The sequence below is a fragment of the Ahaetulla prasina genome, chromosome 7 (genome assembly GCF_028640845.1).
Source record: "Ahaetulla prasina isolate Xishuangbanna chromosome 7, ASM2864084v1, whole genome shotgun sequence".
Classification (NCBI taxonomy): Eukaryota; Metazoa; Chordata; class Lepidosauria; order Squamata; family Colubridae; genus Ahaetulla; species Ahaetulla prasina.
Window position 1 is genome coordinate 34,755,902 of NC_080545.1, and position 16,244 is coordinate 34,772,145.

The window sequence follows — 16,244 nt, forward strand, 5'->3', positions numbered from 1 at the left end:
AACTTGGCGAAGTCCTGGGGGAAGTTCATTCCAGAGGGTGGGAGCCCCCACAGAGAAGGCCCTACTCCTGGGGGCCGCCAGCCAACATTGTTTGGCGGACGGAACCCTGAGGAGTCTCTCTCTGTGGGAGCGCACGGGTCGGTGAGAAGCAATCGGTAGCAGTAGGCTGTCTTGTAAGTAACCCGGTCCTAAGCCATGGAGCACTTTAAAGGTAGTAACCAGCACCTTGAAGTGCACCCGGAAGATCACAGGTAGCCAGTGCAGCCTGCGCAGGAGTGGTGTCACATGGGAGCCACGAGTGGCTCCTTTATCACCCATGCAGCTGCATTCTGAACCAACTGGAGCCTCCGGGTGCTCTTCAAGGGGAGCCCCATGTAGAGAGCATTGCAGTAATCCAAGCGAGAGGTAACAAGAGCATGAGTGACCGTGCATAGGGCATCCCGGTCAAGGAAGGGGCGCAACTGGCGAATCAGGGAAACCTGATAAAAAGCTCTCCTGGATACGGTCGTTAGATGGTCTTTGAAAGACAACCGCCCATCCAGGAGAACGCCCAAGTTGCGCACCCTTTCCATCGAGGCCAATGACTCACCCCCAACAGTCAGCCGCAACTGCAGCTGACTGTACCGGGGTGCCGGCATCCACAGCCACTCCGTCTTGGAGGGATTGAGCTTGAGCCTGTTTCTCCACATCCAGACCCGTACGGCTTCCAGACACCGGGACAGTACCTCGATAGCTTCGTTGGGGTGGCCTGGGGTGGAAAAGTACAGCTGAGTATCATCAGCGTACAGTTGGTACCTCACCCCAAAACCACTGATGATCTCACCCAACGGCTTCATATAGATGTTGAACAGGAGAGGCGAGAGAATCGACCCCTGCGGCACCCCACAAGTGAGGCGCCTCGGGGTCGATCTCTGTCCCCCTGCCAACACCGTCTGCGACCAGTCAGAGAGATAAGAGGAGAACCACCGATAAATGGTGCCTCCCACTCCCAAACTCTCCAACCGGTGCAGCAGGATACCATGGTCGATGGTATCAAAAGCCGCTGAGAGGTCTAATAGGACCAGGGCAGAGGAATAACCCCTATCCCTGGCCCTCCAGAGATCATCCACGAATGTGACCAAAGCCGTCTCCGTACTGTACCCGGGCTGAAAGCCGGACTGGAATGGGTCTAGATAGACAGTTTCATCCAGGTATTGGGGTAATTGACATGCCACCACACTCTCTACAACCTTCACCACAAAGCGAAGGTTGGAGACCGGACGATAATTACCTAAAACAGCTGGGTCCAGGGAAGGCTTCTTGAGGAGGGGTCTCATCACCGCCTCTTTCAAGGCAGCAGGAAAGACCCCCTCCAACAACGAAGCGTTAGTAATCTCCTGGAGCCAGCCTCATGTCACTTCCTGCGTGGCCAGTACCAGCCAGGAGGGGCATGGGTCCAGTAACCATGTGGTGGCATTCAACCTCCCCAACAACCTGTCCATGTCCTCAGGAGCCACAGGGTCAAATTCATCCCAAACAGTCTCAACAAGACGAGTCTCCGACCCCTCACCTGGATCTACCCAATTTTGATCCAACCCATCCCGAAGCTGAACGATTTTATTGTATAGATAACCACTAAACTCCTCGGCACGTCCTTGTAATGGGTCATTCCGCTCCCCCTGTTGAAGGAGAGAGCGGGTCACCCGAAACAGGGTGGCCGGGCGGTTATCTGCCGACGCAATGAGGGAGGAGACGTAACAACGTCTCGCTTCCCTCAATGCCACTAGGTAGGTCCTACTATATGACCTAAATGTCAAGGTTCCAGAAATACCTCTTCTGCGTAAAAGAAACTCAGAGACATTTCTTTTCCAGAGTTCTTTACTAGCATGAGGAGACTGGCACACGATGAGTGCAATTCCAAAACTGAAGTTCCGGATTCTTTTCCCCAGTTATACAAACCCCAAGAGTCCCACCCCCCTGACCCCTTTGATGGTCACATGGTCCCACGTTCTCCCAGTCCATTCGAATATCTTCTTGCCACTCTTCCTGCAGATGTGAACCCCATCCGACCTTGACCGTCTGAAGAATGTTACCATACCCCTCAGCCCCCCTTCTTCCCCTCAGGGGAAAAATGTGGCAGCATCTGGAAACCTAAAGTCTAATATGGTTTCCAGGCCTGACACTAACTAATGTCCGATCAGCCTCTGAATGGCTGGACCTCCAGGAACTCTCTAGGCATCTTCTCCGGCATTTCATCTCCCTCAGCTCCTCGGAGAACCAAGGAGCTGGTTGAGACCTATGCCGGGTCAGAAACCGCAAAGGCACGACATGGTCCAGAGCCCCAGTCGTGGCCAGTTCCCAAGCCGCGACTAGTTCTTCAGCCGTGCCGTGAGCCAGACCCTCAGGGAACGGCCCAAGCTCCGTCAGGAACCTCTCCGGGTCCATCAGGCTCCTGGGACAGAACCAATGTATTGGTCCCGTCTCCCTGAGGTGTTGAGTGGCGGTCCGAAAGTCCAGACGAAGGAGAGAGTGATCTGACCATGACAAAGGTTCAATGACTAGATCTCTCAAGTCCAGATCCTTCAACCACTGTCCAGAGATAAAAATCAAATCCAGCGTGCCTCCCCCAATGTGAGTAGGGCCATCAACTACTTGTGTCAGGTCCAAAGCCATCATGGAGGCCATGAACTCCCGAGCTGTCGTCGATGACGTGCCGGTCGATGGCAAGTTAAAGTCCCCCATGACCATAAGTCTGGGGGTCTCGACCGCCACCCCAGCAAGCACCTCCAGCAGCTCGGGCAGGGCTGTTGTCATGCAGCAAGGAGCCAGGTACATGACCAAAAAGCCCATCTGACCCCTATGCCCCCACTTCACAAAGAGGGATTCACAACCGGCAATCTGAGGTACAGTGGTCTCCCTCGGCTCTAGACTCCCTTTAATAACAACCGCCACCCCACCATCCCTACCTTGGGCCCTTGGTTGATGGAATGCTCGGAAACCCGGTGGGCACATTTCAACAAGGGGCACCCCCCCCCTCCGTGCCCAACCAGGTTTCCGTAATGCCATAACGTCCGCGGATCCCCCCTGTATAAGATCACAAATTAGGGGGGGCTTGTTAACCACGGACCGTGCATTGCACAATATCAACCGAAGGCCCAAGCTCTGAGGGTCTTGGCCACCCGGGGAACGGGAGAAGTCTAAGGAGTCGGGGCGTTCGATAGCCTTCAAACATCAAGCACGCGCCCCCAAAGATCGATACGACCCCTCACTTCTGCCATATGTGCCCCTCCCACTTACCGTGCAAATGGAACCACCCTCACAAGTAGGAACGCAATCCTCCCCCATAACCTTCGAACCTATTGGACAAACACCGCGAGTGCACACAGAAACTGCCCCCCCGACGGGTTTCCCCCAACACCCGCTCTTACCCTCCCTCCCCTTAAAAATTCCCTATCTAAAAATCCCCAGAGGCTCTTTCTAGACGCATGCCACCTCTGTGGGTCCCAAGACCCTTCATTGAGGCCGGCCCTCGGTAATGAAACGGGCCACTCCTGTGAGGCGGGGGCACCTCGCAGGTGCAAGAGTTCATGTACAGAGTATCGCATAGATAAGATAGGAATCGGCGAGAGGTGGTACTATCCCAGGATGGCAGAATATTATTACATGATAGTTCCTCAAATGGATACCCATTATCTGATGACTCTTCAAATGGGGGCTGGCATATGATGACGAAGATGATATGAAGATGGAAAAGATAGACAGATAGCATTTATGGCAACTAGTCCATGATAAAGTCCTGGTCAGAAGATCTTAATAAGTCCAGGATATACTGCTAATCCATCAATAGCCGAGTCCTAAAATTCTTAAATATGAGGTAGGTGGCGCTTCCATCACCGCCATCGGTGTCCACCGTTGTTTCCGGATAAGTCCCCCGGCAGATCGCGAACCAGTCCCAAAACGTCTTCCACAATAGTCCCAAGGGAACCAATCACGGCCAAAGAGTCCCAAAAGGCCATGTAAAGTGCAGATAACATTGCACCATTAGGAAGAAACAGGAAGAAACAGGCCAAATAGGCCAGAACTCCTCCGACGTCTACCACACCACCGCCCTCCGCCAAGCTGCTCCAAGGCCAAACCCTCTCCAAGGCAGGCCACTCACTTCAAAAGGCCAGGCCCTGCCCAAAGGCCTGACCACTCCGCAGGACCAGGACCAGGCCTTTTCCAAGGGCCAAGCCAGGCGCCTCCAAGAGGGGCCAGCGAGCTGTAAAACGCCGCAGATCCCAATACGGCAGGGAGCGAGGCCGGAGCATCATGGTAGAGAGTCTCAGGCAAGCAAGATGACAGAAGAACCAGAAACAACCCTTCGCCCCCATCGCCGCTCGAAACAAGGCAGGGGGGAAGGTCGGAACACCGCGGGTGTTCCGCGGGAGGAAAGAAAAGCCGCGGCCTCATCTCACATCTGAGAAAAGACAAGCCACAGCCTCACCTCGTGCCTGGGAAGATGGCCGCCGTTCGCCGCTCGCCCTCGCCCTCCCGGCCCCGTTCTCAGCAGCCGTGAGTCCGAGAAGGTCCAAAGACCTCTCTCACGGCTGCCGAGGAGATGACCCAGCAGGCCGGGGGGCGCAAGCAGCTCGGCATGTCTCCAGGACACCGCCATCCGCAGGACAACATCCCATCGCTGGCTCCGATCTTCTAGCGAGACGCCATCTCGTGCATGCGCAGAGCCAGTAGGCTCTGTATAAACTTCCACTACACATACTTTTTTGTCTTTCTTATCTACAGTTATTAAGTCTGGGCTGTTAAATGGCAGGAGCTTTATTATTCTAAAATGATGCATATTCAGTGTTCATTAGCATTGTTCACCAATGGTAAATATTGACTCCCTGCTTTAAAATCAGATATTCAATGCCAAGAAGGTCAAATTGCATATTTTATTTCCTTTGTAATTTTAAACAAATAGAAATCTCATCTATATTAGCAAACGTTGATAAATATCCCCAATGTGGCAGTCTATGCTTTTACTTTTGTGCTTTTGATTTTCCACCTGTTGTTTGTTATATTATGGAATAGTTACTATCTCATAAAAACAAAGGTTCAGACCTTCAAATTAACCACAGGAGAATATCTTCACTGTCGTTACTTTGCAACACTTCCCTACAGGCCTTTGGATAATGGCTTATGTATCATATAAAGTCTTTATAGCAGTCATAGACCAACATAATGGCCTAACATATTTAACAAGCCATTGATCCTATTAATAGGCCAGGGTTCCTTTTGCAATGTCAACTGTAATAGTAATCCTTGTTTCAAATCACACAGTTTCAAATATCAGCTGCCACTACACAGTCTGCTCTCTTTCAGTTTATATCAGAGAACCCAATGGAGTCTTTTGAAGAACCTGGTCATATTGGTAGGGAGAACTTATTAGAAGTTCCTACTTTAAGTAATTGTTTTTCAGAAGAAGAAGATGTTAAAGCTACACATCAGCATCGTTTCTCTCCTGGTCCCCGAAGGCGGAATTCAGATTCTTCTGAAGAAATGGAAGCAGAAATTCCCTCAACTATTGCAAGAAAAGTTTCATTTGCTGATGCATTTGGTTTTGATCTTGTATCTGTTAAGGAGTTTGATAGCTGGGATAATCCAGTTACACAGCTCAGTGATGATTTAGAAGATGAAGATGTGCCTGTGGAGGAATTCTATTTAACTCCACTGTTTCTAATTCCCACCACACAAGGGGAACTTTTGCAAACTGTGCGTGCACATAAAATGTGTCTGGAGTTTGTAGAGTTTCTTCCAGGCATAATATGTATGAAGGGCATAATTCGTGTTCTGAATATATCCTTTCAGAAGTTGGTCTATGTTCGAATGTCTTTGGACAACTGGCTAACCTATTATGACATCTTAGCAGAATATGTGCCAAATTCTTGTGATGGTGAGACTGACCAGTTCTTATTCAAGATTTCATTGGTTCCTCCTTATCAGAAAGAAGGTGCTAAAGTTGAATTTTGCATAAGATATGAGACATCTGTGGGAATATTTTGGTCAAACAATAACAATAAAAATTATATTTTGATTTGCCATAAAAAAGGAACTGCATCTTCATTGGAGGATAATAATCTTCAGGAAGAAGTTACAAATAAACATATCAAAAGCTGCTTAAAGACAACACTGAACAGGTGAGATGCTTGTTTATTATAAAAACTCTGATTTATAGTTTCCACACCTAAATTGTGGGTACACTAAATAAAATGTGATGCAGATATACATACGTATATGCAAAGAAACAGTTGAGTATAATATATTACAATGCTGATTATCAAATAGTATGAAAACTCATATAAGTTTAAACAGATAAAGCATCTCATTAATAGCTCTATGAAGTTAAGAACAGAGAAGCTATTGGAACATTTGAAGAAATTTGGTTAATGTATCTATTCACAGCTTCTGGCTCTTTGCTCTAACTGTGTGACCTGCAAACCATGTGCTTGCAATTTGTTTACAGTTAAATGTGAAATCCAAACTCAGAACAAGGAATGTGTCTCTCTAGATCCTACTAAAGAATCTAATAACACCATTCAGGGAAAGGAGCCAATGGTCAAAGCAGGTCCATTTGCATTAATTAGCTGTTTTAGTTATCAGATGTGTAAACCCAAGGTATGTGCAGTGATCTGTGATCTGCATCCTGAATTTCTGAATTAAGCAGATGAGTTTAAAGGAGATTGTAAATATGGCCAATATGCTATCTAAATGTGTTGGGTTCTAATAGCCATAATTTCTACCTACTGACATGAAAATATGGGGCCTATAGTCCATGATATCTGGATTGTACTATGCAAGCCACTTTTTAGATGCTGCTGCACAAACCCTTTTCTCTCTTAACTAAATATTTTTTTCAAAATTGCTGTAAGATCTAAATGGAATAATAGTGTACTGCTATATATCCTAAAAGATTGCTATGTAGAATTGACCTGAAATGCTAACATCAGAAAATATTATTTCTGCAGTATTTATTTCAATATGATTTGGAGTTCACAGTGTACACAACCACATTCTGGTCCGATACCATTAAAAAGCCTCTCAGTTGTCTGGACTACAAAATTTGCCATGATGGAAATCTGCTATCTGTGTCTTCTTTCAGAACCTTGAAATTAAATGTTTCAACCTAAAGTGGGATTAGGAAACTGGTAATTGATCTCAGTGGGGCTACTGCTCTCAATTCATTCAAATCAATCTGAACCATTGTTGAAAAGATCAGAAGTAAGTGCAGTCTGCTGCAGCTTCCCAAAGCAGTGGGAAGTTTTATTGCTTAAAAATGTGAGATCATAGTAATGACTCAGAAAGGTAAGATCAATTCTACAAATTTTATTGAGGAACCAAGAAAATGTGACAACAGTGTCCTGGATGATATTGAATAGAGAAATGAGAGAATAGAAAATATAGGATGTGAAATAAGTTCTATGTCCCATGAATGGAATCTCCAGTTTTAGACAGAGGCCCCCAATCTTTTGGACACCAGGGACTGGTTCTATGGAGAGAGGTTTTTCCGTGGAGTGGAGGAAGCATTGTTTTGTGTACTGCCCGCATCCTGCAGATGGGGCTTCACTTACTTGTGTGGCCCAGTTTCTGGCATGCTGCGATCCAGTGCTGGTCCACCGGCCAGGGGTTGAGGACCTCTGGTCTAAGATGATGCATCAAAAAAAAAATTCTGATGGAAAAAATGTAGAAAGAAAAATAAAGGTTATTGTGTATTGTGCAGAATTATTACAACATGAAAACCATAAAAATTGTAAATTGTTTAAAAGATTTGTTTAAACTTCTTTTATTTTTAAAATACATTGGACTTTAGTCCTTAAGATTGTGCAGATACTTTGAAATGTGAAAGTGGATTTTGTGAACACTTATTAATCCATAATTTTAAAAAATGTATAGATTATATTTACACAAGTTTATATCATATAGTGTGTGCATGGATCATATATCACATATTATTTCAATTCTTCCTCTTAATTTTAAAGATACTAGATATAGTGAAATAGAAGAAATAGCATAGATTTGTCTATGCAACTAAATCTATCAATAAGCACAATATTAATATTTCATTTACATTATACTTTATAAATTTCATAAGGGGTATCCATGTATCTTATACAAATATAATTTGATTCCTGAATTGAAGACCAAGTTCTCCTTGCCCCCAATTTTATTCAGAAAATACAACAACCTAACTCGCAGTTGACGTTTAGTTAACAGAAATTACCTTGGCAGTTTTCTTGTCCAACCTCCTACTCAACCAGGAAACACTATACCATTTCAGACAAATCTTCAGGGCAGTTTAGAGAGTTGTCCAATCTCTTCTTAAAAACCTCTCATGTTGGAGTACCCACAACTTCTAAAGACAACCTGTTCCACTGATTAACTGTTCTAGCTGTCAGGAAATTTCTCGTAGTTCTAGCTTGTTTTTCTCCTTGATTAATTTCCATTGATTGCTTCTTCTACCTTCAGGTGTTTTAGAGAATAGGTTGACCCCTTCTTCTTTGTGGCAACCTTTTAGATATTGGAACACTGCTATCATGTCACCCCTAGTCCTTCTTTTCATTAAACCAGACACACCCAATTCCTGCAACCATTCTTCGTATGTTTTAGCCTCTAGTTCCCTAATCACTTTTGTTGCTCTTCTCTACACTCTTTCTAGAGTCTCAACATTTTTTTATATCATGGCAACCAAAACTAATGGTAATGAGAGCATCAGGGCAGTTTAGAGAGTTACAGATGTCTACACAGGAGGCAATCTACCTTGTAAATCTCTGAAGCATATCTCAGTGCTGGATGTAAATACATTTATACTTGTTTGCCATCACACCCCATATTATATTTATTATTTCTTTTATATCAGGATGTTTTTTACCAGATTGTATCCAAAATCATGCATCTGATTTTGAATAAATATTCCAAACAAATTTGATATCCAGTGTTGAAACTGTCCATAACAAAAGATGAACCTGTAGGCTGGTTTAATCCAGGGGTGAAATCCAGCAGGTTCTGACAGGTTCTGGAGAACCGGTAGTGGAAATTTTGAGCAGTTCGGAGAACTGGTAATGGAAATTTTGAGTAGTTCAGAGAACTGGTAGCAGAAATTTTGAGTAGTTTGGAGAACCAGCAAATACCACCTCTGGCTAGCCCCAGAGTGGGGTGGGAATGGAGATTTTGCAATATCCTTCCCCCAAGAGTGGGGAGAGAATGGGGATTTTGCAGTATCCTTCCCCTGGAGTGGGGTGGGAATGGAGATTTTGCAGTATCCTTCCCCTGCCACGGCTACCAAGCCATGCCAAGCCCACCAAGCCACGCCCACAGAACTGGTAGTAAAAAAATTTGGATTTCACCACTGGTTTAATCCCATATATGTAGTTGGCCATCTCCAGTCTGGAACTGTATAAGCTGAAAATGAGAGCAATAGCTGTATTATAACTGCTGCTTAATCATTGATGCTTAGGTCAGTGCCTTTGATTCTTAAAACAGTAGTTATGAAGACTAGGGATTATTAATTAATTTGCCTTTTAGCAGGTCTTTGCAATACATCTTTCTAAACCCTTAACACAGCAATGCTGAGATCTGATAATTTGTTCTGTTTTTAAGGAAACAATCTTTGCCTTGTATTTCCTACTTATAATGTTTCTTTGTCAGCATTAATCAACTTATCAACTCATGGCAAATCATCAGTTAAAAGGGAATGCTTTTTCATAATTCAGGATTTTTGCCATAACCACTAAGCTGACAAACTGCAATCAGCAAGTGGATTTGGTCAAGCTTTTTGCTATTATTAGGTACTGATTATATGTCTGATCTTTACCAGCAGGGCAGCTGTTCCCTGCTACTGTGAGGGGGCATTTTAATTTACAGAATGACAAATGAATAAACAACATCTTGTTATTGGCTGATCCTACTTAAGATTCTTTATATCAAACCAAGCTGAGTGTTAAGAGATTCACAGTCTGAGAGTTTTTACCAGGAACAGTGCAAAAACATATTTAATCTTTTTTATTTCTTTGGATTTAGCACAGATCTAATATCCATAGACAAAAAATAATGTTTAGCTTGTTAGTTATCCCTCTTCAATTTTGACTCTAGCAGCCAAGGCCACCAATATTGGAGGGTAGTGATTGTGGCAGCCAACTGTCAAATTTGGGTGGATAAGTTTCTTATAATTCAGCCAAAGAATATGGTCAAGAAACAAAGAGTATACACTCTTTGATAAACTGTGTCTATCTTGTCTGACAAGAGCTAGATCAGGGGTGAAATGCTCCCGGTTCGCACTGGCTCCCCCGATTAGGTAGCGATGGCAGCTGCTGGTTTGGAGGACCGGTAGCAAAAATCCCTTGCCCCGCCCCCTGCCTCTGCTGAGCCACACCATCAGCAGAGGGGTTTTTTTACGTTTAAAAGTTTTTCTTCAGCTGAAACATGCCTTTAAAAGTAAAAAAAAACACCACTCTGATGATCGCAGGGCTGAGCAGAGAGTTTTTTTTAAAAAACCCTCTTCAGCTGAAGGGGGAAAAAGAAAAGAAAAAACCCCCCAGGATTTAAAAGCCTCCTCTGGAGATCCCAGAGGAGTTTCCTGATCCTCACAGGCTTTTAAACTCACTTTTTAACAGCCCTCACTTACAAGAGCCCCCACCCATGCCCAGCCAATTCCCCCTCCTCACTTACCTATAATTACTGCTCCTTTCCGGCTGCAACTGCATGCTTTCTTCAGCTACTGAAGAAAAAAAAAAGCTTGCTTTGACTTCTGCTTTGCTGGCTAAGGAACTCTGGGATTTGAAGTCCACAATAAAATAAAATAAAATAAAATAATAAAATAAAATATTTGTGCTACTTTCTGAGATTTGGTGTGTTTCTGTAGTGTTTCACTCTAACTACACAAACACACAAAATCTCAGAAAGCTGTATGTGGCATTGTGTGTGTGTGTGTATGTGTGTGTATGTGAGTTGTGTGTGTGTAAAGTGTGAAAGTTGGTTTTTGAGCTTTTTGTGGCTGTGTGAAGTGTGAAGTGCAGCTGCTTTTACATTGTGTGTGAGTCAGTTGTGTTGTGTTGTGTGTGTGTAAAGTGTGAAAGTTGGTTTTTGATATCTCTTATTGTTTTTTATACTTTGTTTATTATTTTTATTATTTATTGTTATTGGCCACGCCCAACCCCTCATCTGACCACCAAACCACACCCACCAATTAAGCCATGCCCACAGAACTGGTAGGGAAAAATTTTAGATTTCACTCCTGAGCTAGATTATGAGTATGGGCTTAGTTCCAACTTTCAGTCCTTTGCCAATTTGTCTAATTTTTTTTTTAAAGTAGGGTGTGAGATCTGAGAAGTATGTAGATAGGAGACTTCCTGGGACTGTGGGCTAGATTGGGAAATCAAGAAACCCTCCACAAAGTGGCAGAGAAAAATCATTTCTGAAAATCATTTCCGGGATAGCTCAGGCTGTTAAGAAGCCTGTTATTAGAACACAGTAGCCTGCAATTACTGCAGGTTCAAGCCCGGCCCAAGGTTGACTCAGCCTTCCATCCTTTATAAGGTAGGTAAAATGAGGACCCAGATTGTTGGGGGGGGCAATAAGTTGACTTTATAAAAAATATACAAATAGAATGAGACTATTGCCTTATACACTGTAAGCCGCCCTGAGTCTTCGGAGAAGGGCGGGATATAAATGTAAACAAAACAAAACAAAAAAAAGATTGTGAAGAAATTCACTAGAAGTCACATTCAGTTTAAGGAATTTTTATTATGATTCGTGCCATTTATATAATGAAAACCTATGCATTTCATTTTATTTAGGAACAGTTATTGAACATTAACTGTTTAATAAAATGAATAAATTAGTATTGGCCAGTTTTCAATTTTTCTCTTTAAAATAACAGAACAAATGACTGCAGGTTCAGGGTTTTTTAGATGAAGCTGATTATTTGAAGCTTTTCTGATTGGAATTTGAGGATAGATATAGCCTGTGCAATTCCTTAGTTTTATATCTTATAGTTATACTTTATATTGTAGGAGGTTAAAGGCCACCCCTCTCCTGGAAGAATGGGATATTTTGGGAAATATTAAAAAGGCAGAATATGTTTCCCTGGTTGAAAAATGGAGAAACATGTTTTAAAGAAAAAGCAGCTCCCACCTTCCTGCCTCCCCCCCCACCTTTGTCAATGGGCCAGAAGCAGAAACCCAATCCCCCTCACCTTTGTCAATGGACCACTATCTGCAACACAATAGGACCCATCTAACAACAGAAACTCACCACATGGCACCTGGGAAGATTACATCAACCAGCAAGACTAGCTAAGACCCCCACCCCCTGGGAGTCTGACAACCAATCAGGATACTCATCCTGTGCCCCAAGAAGTTCAAAGCTCACAGAGGGCAATAAAACCAAGACATGCTCAGCATTTCGGTCCTTTTTCTGCTCAGGAACTCAAACTATGTGATCCTGTCCACCATTAAACCATCTTTCCAAGCAGTCTCCATGTTTCCAGTGTCATTTTCCCCCCTTGGAACTGAACCCAGATGGACATTTCTTCCAACAAAATCAACTATGTTTCTGTAATAGTTGGTATTGATTTCATGAATTCACTGATCTTATAGCCAACAATTAACAAGATGGTAATGGGATGGTCCCTCATGGTCTGGACACAGTGACAGAACAAAAGTGGCCTAAGAAATTGAAATATATTAAAATAAGACAGTTTTATTTTATATATAAATAAACCTAGGATTACAAGTACAATCTATTCTGGATGGCATAGTACACTGTCTGAAATATCAAGTCCATTCTTTAGTACAAGTCCATTCCTGTGTCAGTTGATACAGCTATGCCCAGAAATTATTGTACTAAATCTTGCCTTGATTATGCTTCTTCCTGGATGATGACCAAGATTAACAAAAATCATCTATGTGGCTATCAATTTCCATTGTTGCAATATTATTTATTTTGGGCTGTCCTTGAAGAATGCTCAGAAACACAACTTAGAAAAAAAGCAACAGCAAGGTTTATTGTTTGGATTGTAGTGTAGGGTATTTATTTATAGGGCATTTTTTTCAGAGCCTAATTCAAAGTTTTAAGCAGTGTTTAGTAATCTGCAGGACTTCTAAATATAGCTGTGCAGTCTTTGGCTTTCAAGGCAGTAGGATATTTCAAAGCATGTGAGGGGGCATATACAGCATATTTGCTGCTATTAAATTTCATGATTTTTTTCTGGGGAATGTGTTGTTGCAAAGATGTTGCTGCTTTAAAGAGGAGTAGACATGTACTACTACTACATGGCTACCATCAGTGTTTTTTCCTTCAGATCTAAAGCCTAGTGCTAAACATACGCATCTGGACAAATTTGACAATCTTTATCAGAAGTATCAAAAAAGCGTAAATCTGATGTGCTAATAGCAAGTATCCAATGAAATGTTGTTATATTGTATTATATTAAATATATATCCACGGGAAGTTTTTTAAAAATATGGTCTTGTTCTAATAGTTCAGCTAGATAGAATTTTATATTTGATTTGTTGACTTGGAGGCCTGAAATTTGGAAACAGCAAGTTATGTAAAATAGTTTATTACTGCAGGAAATTGAAATGATTTATTTTTAAAAAACATTCATAAATACAATATTCTAACTTTTTGTGAAATACTTTAATCTTTCCACAAGGAGAAGTGTTTTCTAATGTGTTCTTTTTAAAAACTATCACATACCTTTATTATCTGTATCCCCTTCTCTTTCCAATTACATGTACTGGAATAGCTGTAATCAATACAATTATAAGCATAAGAAATTGTATACAATTCAGAAGTTATTTTAGAATGCAATGCTCTTGAGTTTTAGTATAGATATTGCATTGGTGAAAATTCTGTTTTTAGAATATTAAGTAAAATCTCAATGGAAAAAATATTACAAAAGCTGAAAGGCTGGACCTGAGCAGAACAAGAACAAAATAAGCGTGGCTTGACAGCACAAGCTGTGTGGCTTGATAGCAATGTAAACTAGCTGAATTGGTCAATCCAGTACCCTATATCTCCATTTCATTATCCAAGCAGGAAGAAAAGTCAATCTTGCTTTCTGTAATAGAAATTTATTACTGCTGGACAGAAACAAAGTTGTGTTATAGCTGAGGGGTAAAGTTTCTCTCAATCACAAGAAAAATGATGTACTTAACATATTAATGTTCTATTTGGTTACTTTGGTAAACTTTCTAGCATATATGAATTTGAATATCTTACAGTAATCATGTATCCAGCAGCTGTGACTTTACCAGCACATATAAACAATAATGATTTCTAACCCTCTTCAATAATTACAATTAGAGTGGGGAAACATAGACAGCTATATTATTATATAATGTGATAGGTAAACCAATTATTAAACTTTATATGAGAACGTTACATTAATAACATTATTAGAAACCACAGCATTTGGATGTTAAAAGAACAATTTTCTTTGAATTGATCATTTGGATTTCATTGACTATAATTGTAATAGTTACTGGATTGGGGAGGCTAAAGCTCAATTCATCAACCAAAAGGCTTACTGTGTGCTTTGGTGAGCCAGTAGATTGACACAGCAGTATTTTATGCACTGAAACAGAAATGATTTATCAGTGATTGAATGCATGTGGAAGTAACATAGTCAAAAATATAGTGAGTATTCCCTGTCAGTCTCTTATTTCTCTGTGTGATTTGTCATACATGTTTTTTGTGTGCTCTGTTTCATATAATTAACTGCTTATACAGGAGTAAGTCACAAGCACAGAAAATAAATTAAGATGGCAGATTGCAATGTATGACTTCTGTGTTTCTTCTTGTTTGTTCAATGGATGGAAACAAAAGATTTAACTTCTTGAAGTAGTTGATTTAGAAGTACTGAACTATAGATCTTAATTCTTGATCATTTCAGTACCAAATAGCAGGTTCGCTGAGAAATACAGGAACTGCTGTACATCTGAAGACATCTGAATGCTGCCAGAAATGAGAGACAAATGTTATGATTATTTAGCAATAGAGATTGTTGATAGAGGAGATTATTTGTAGCTCAGGGTTGAAAGAATGATCCTTGGTCTTTCTGAGCTTGATTGTTTTCTTGCAGGTATTTCATTAACTTAACTAGGTAACTTCATCAGTGCTAGAAGGGAATAGGGTTTGCTCTCATTTTATATTCTAATGGCATGACTTATCAGCGATGGTGGGAATGGTCTTGATGGTTCTTTGGTTGGATGTTTACTGTTAAACTTGTTTGGCAGTTCCTTGATTGGGGTATTGTTTGCCTCGATTGTTGGTCTAATATATTAATATTAGACCAATGTTAATCTCTGCTCTGTTAATCTCTGTTGGTGTTGATTGCTGGTGAGGTGGTGTTCTAGTCTCTTAGTTCCATTTTTGTTTTGATTGTCTCATTTCAATATTATATAGATGTTGTGCCAGGTTTCTGGAAATTCTTTAGTGTTTTTGGACTTTTCCAGTTGAAACTATGGTTACGTCTGTCCATGTGTTGTGAAATTAAATAGTTTTCATCATGTCTTCTGACTTCTAGTTGGTGTTCATGGATGCACTCTGTTACTCTTCTCCCTGTTTGTCTTATGTTTATCCTATGTTACCTTAATCTAACACTTACAAAACTACCTTTTGTTTTTATGATATCATTCAGTCTTTTAGAATAGGAGCCTATCAGCATGGCACATCTTGCCTTGGGAATCATTACTTACTTTTCTTTGCAAAAGTGGTACAAATCTGTCAGGTCTCCTGTGCAGTGGAGTCCTCTTGAGGTCACTCAACAGATCTAGATTCTGGGTGGCCATTCTAAAACTTTGATCTTTTTGTGAAGCCATCCTTTTATTGATTTAGAGATATGCTTTGGGTCATTGTCATGCTGAAAGGTGAATTTCCTCGTCAGCATTTTAGCTGAAGCCTGAAGGTTGAATGGAATATTTGGAATATTCATAATTCCCTCCACTTTGACTAAAGCCCCAATTCCAGCTGAAGAAAAGCAGCCCTAAAGCATAATGTTGCTGCCATAATGCTTCACTATGGATATGGTGTAATTTTGATAATGCATAGTGTGGTTTTTATGCTAAAGATGCTTTTTGGAATTATGGCCAAATAGTCACATCTAATATTCCCATATGCTTTTGTAAGACTTGATCTAGGTTTTGCAAACGTAGCCAAGCTTGGATTTTTTTTTTTTTGTCTTTTGTAAGAAAAGGCTTCCATCTTGTCACTCTTCTTTTTTTAATTTT

The 16,244-nt window shown here is 41.6% G+C and overlaps 1 protein-coding gene across 4 annotated transcripts in view; it reads left to right on the forward strand.

The window, feature by feature from the left end:
• The first annotated feature begins 5,315 nt into the window (after positions 1 to 5,315).
• PPP1R3A (protein phosphatase 1 regulatory subunit 3A) overlaps positions 5,316 to 16,244 on the forward strand; it is a 44,488-nt gene continuing 33,559 nt past the window's right edge. For 2 of the 4 annotated variants that reach the window (XM_058190719.1, XM_058190720.1), the window contains exon 1: positions 5,317 to 6,155. In XM_058190719.1, the coding sequence (XP_058046702.1) occupies positions 5,359 to 6,155 (797 nt within the window). In that variant the 5' untranslated portion in view covers positions 5,317 to 5,358. Of the gene's footprint in view, positions 6,156 to 16,244 lie in introns of all 4 variants that reach the window. The other 2 variants (XM_058190718.1, XM_058190717.1) reach the window with 2 other exon arrangements.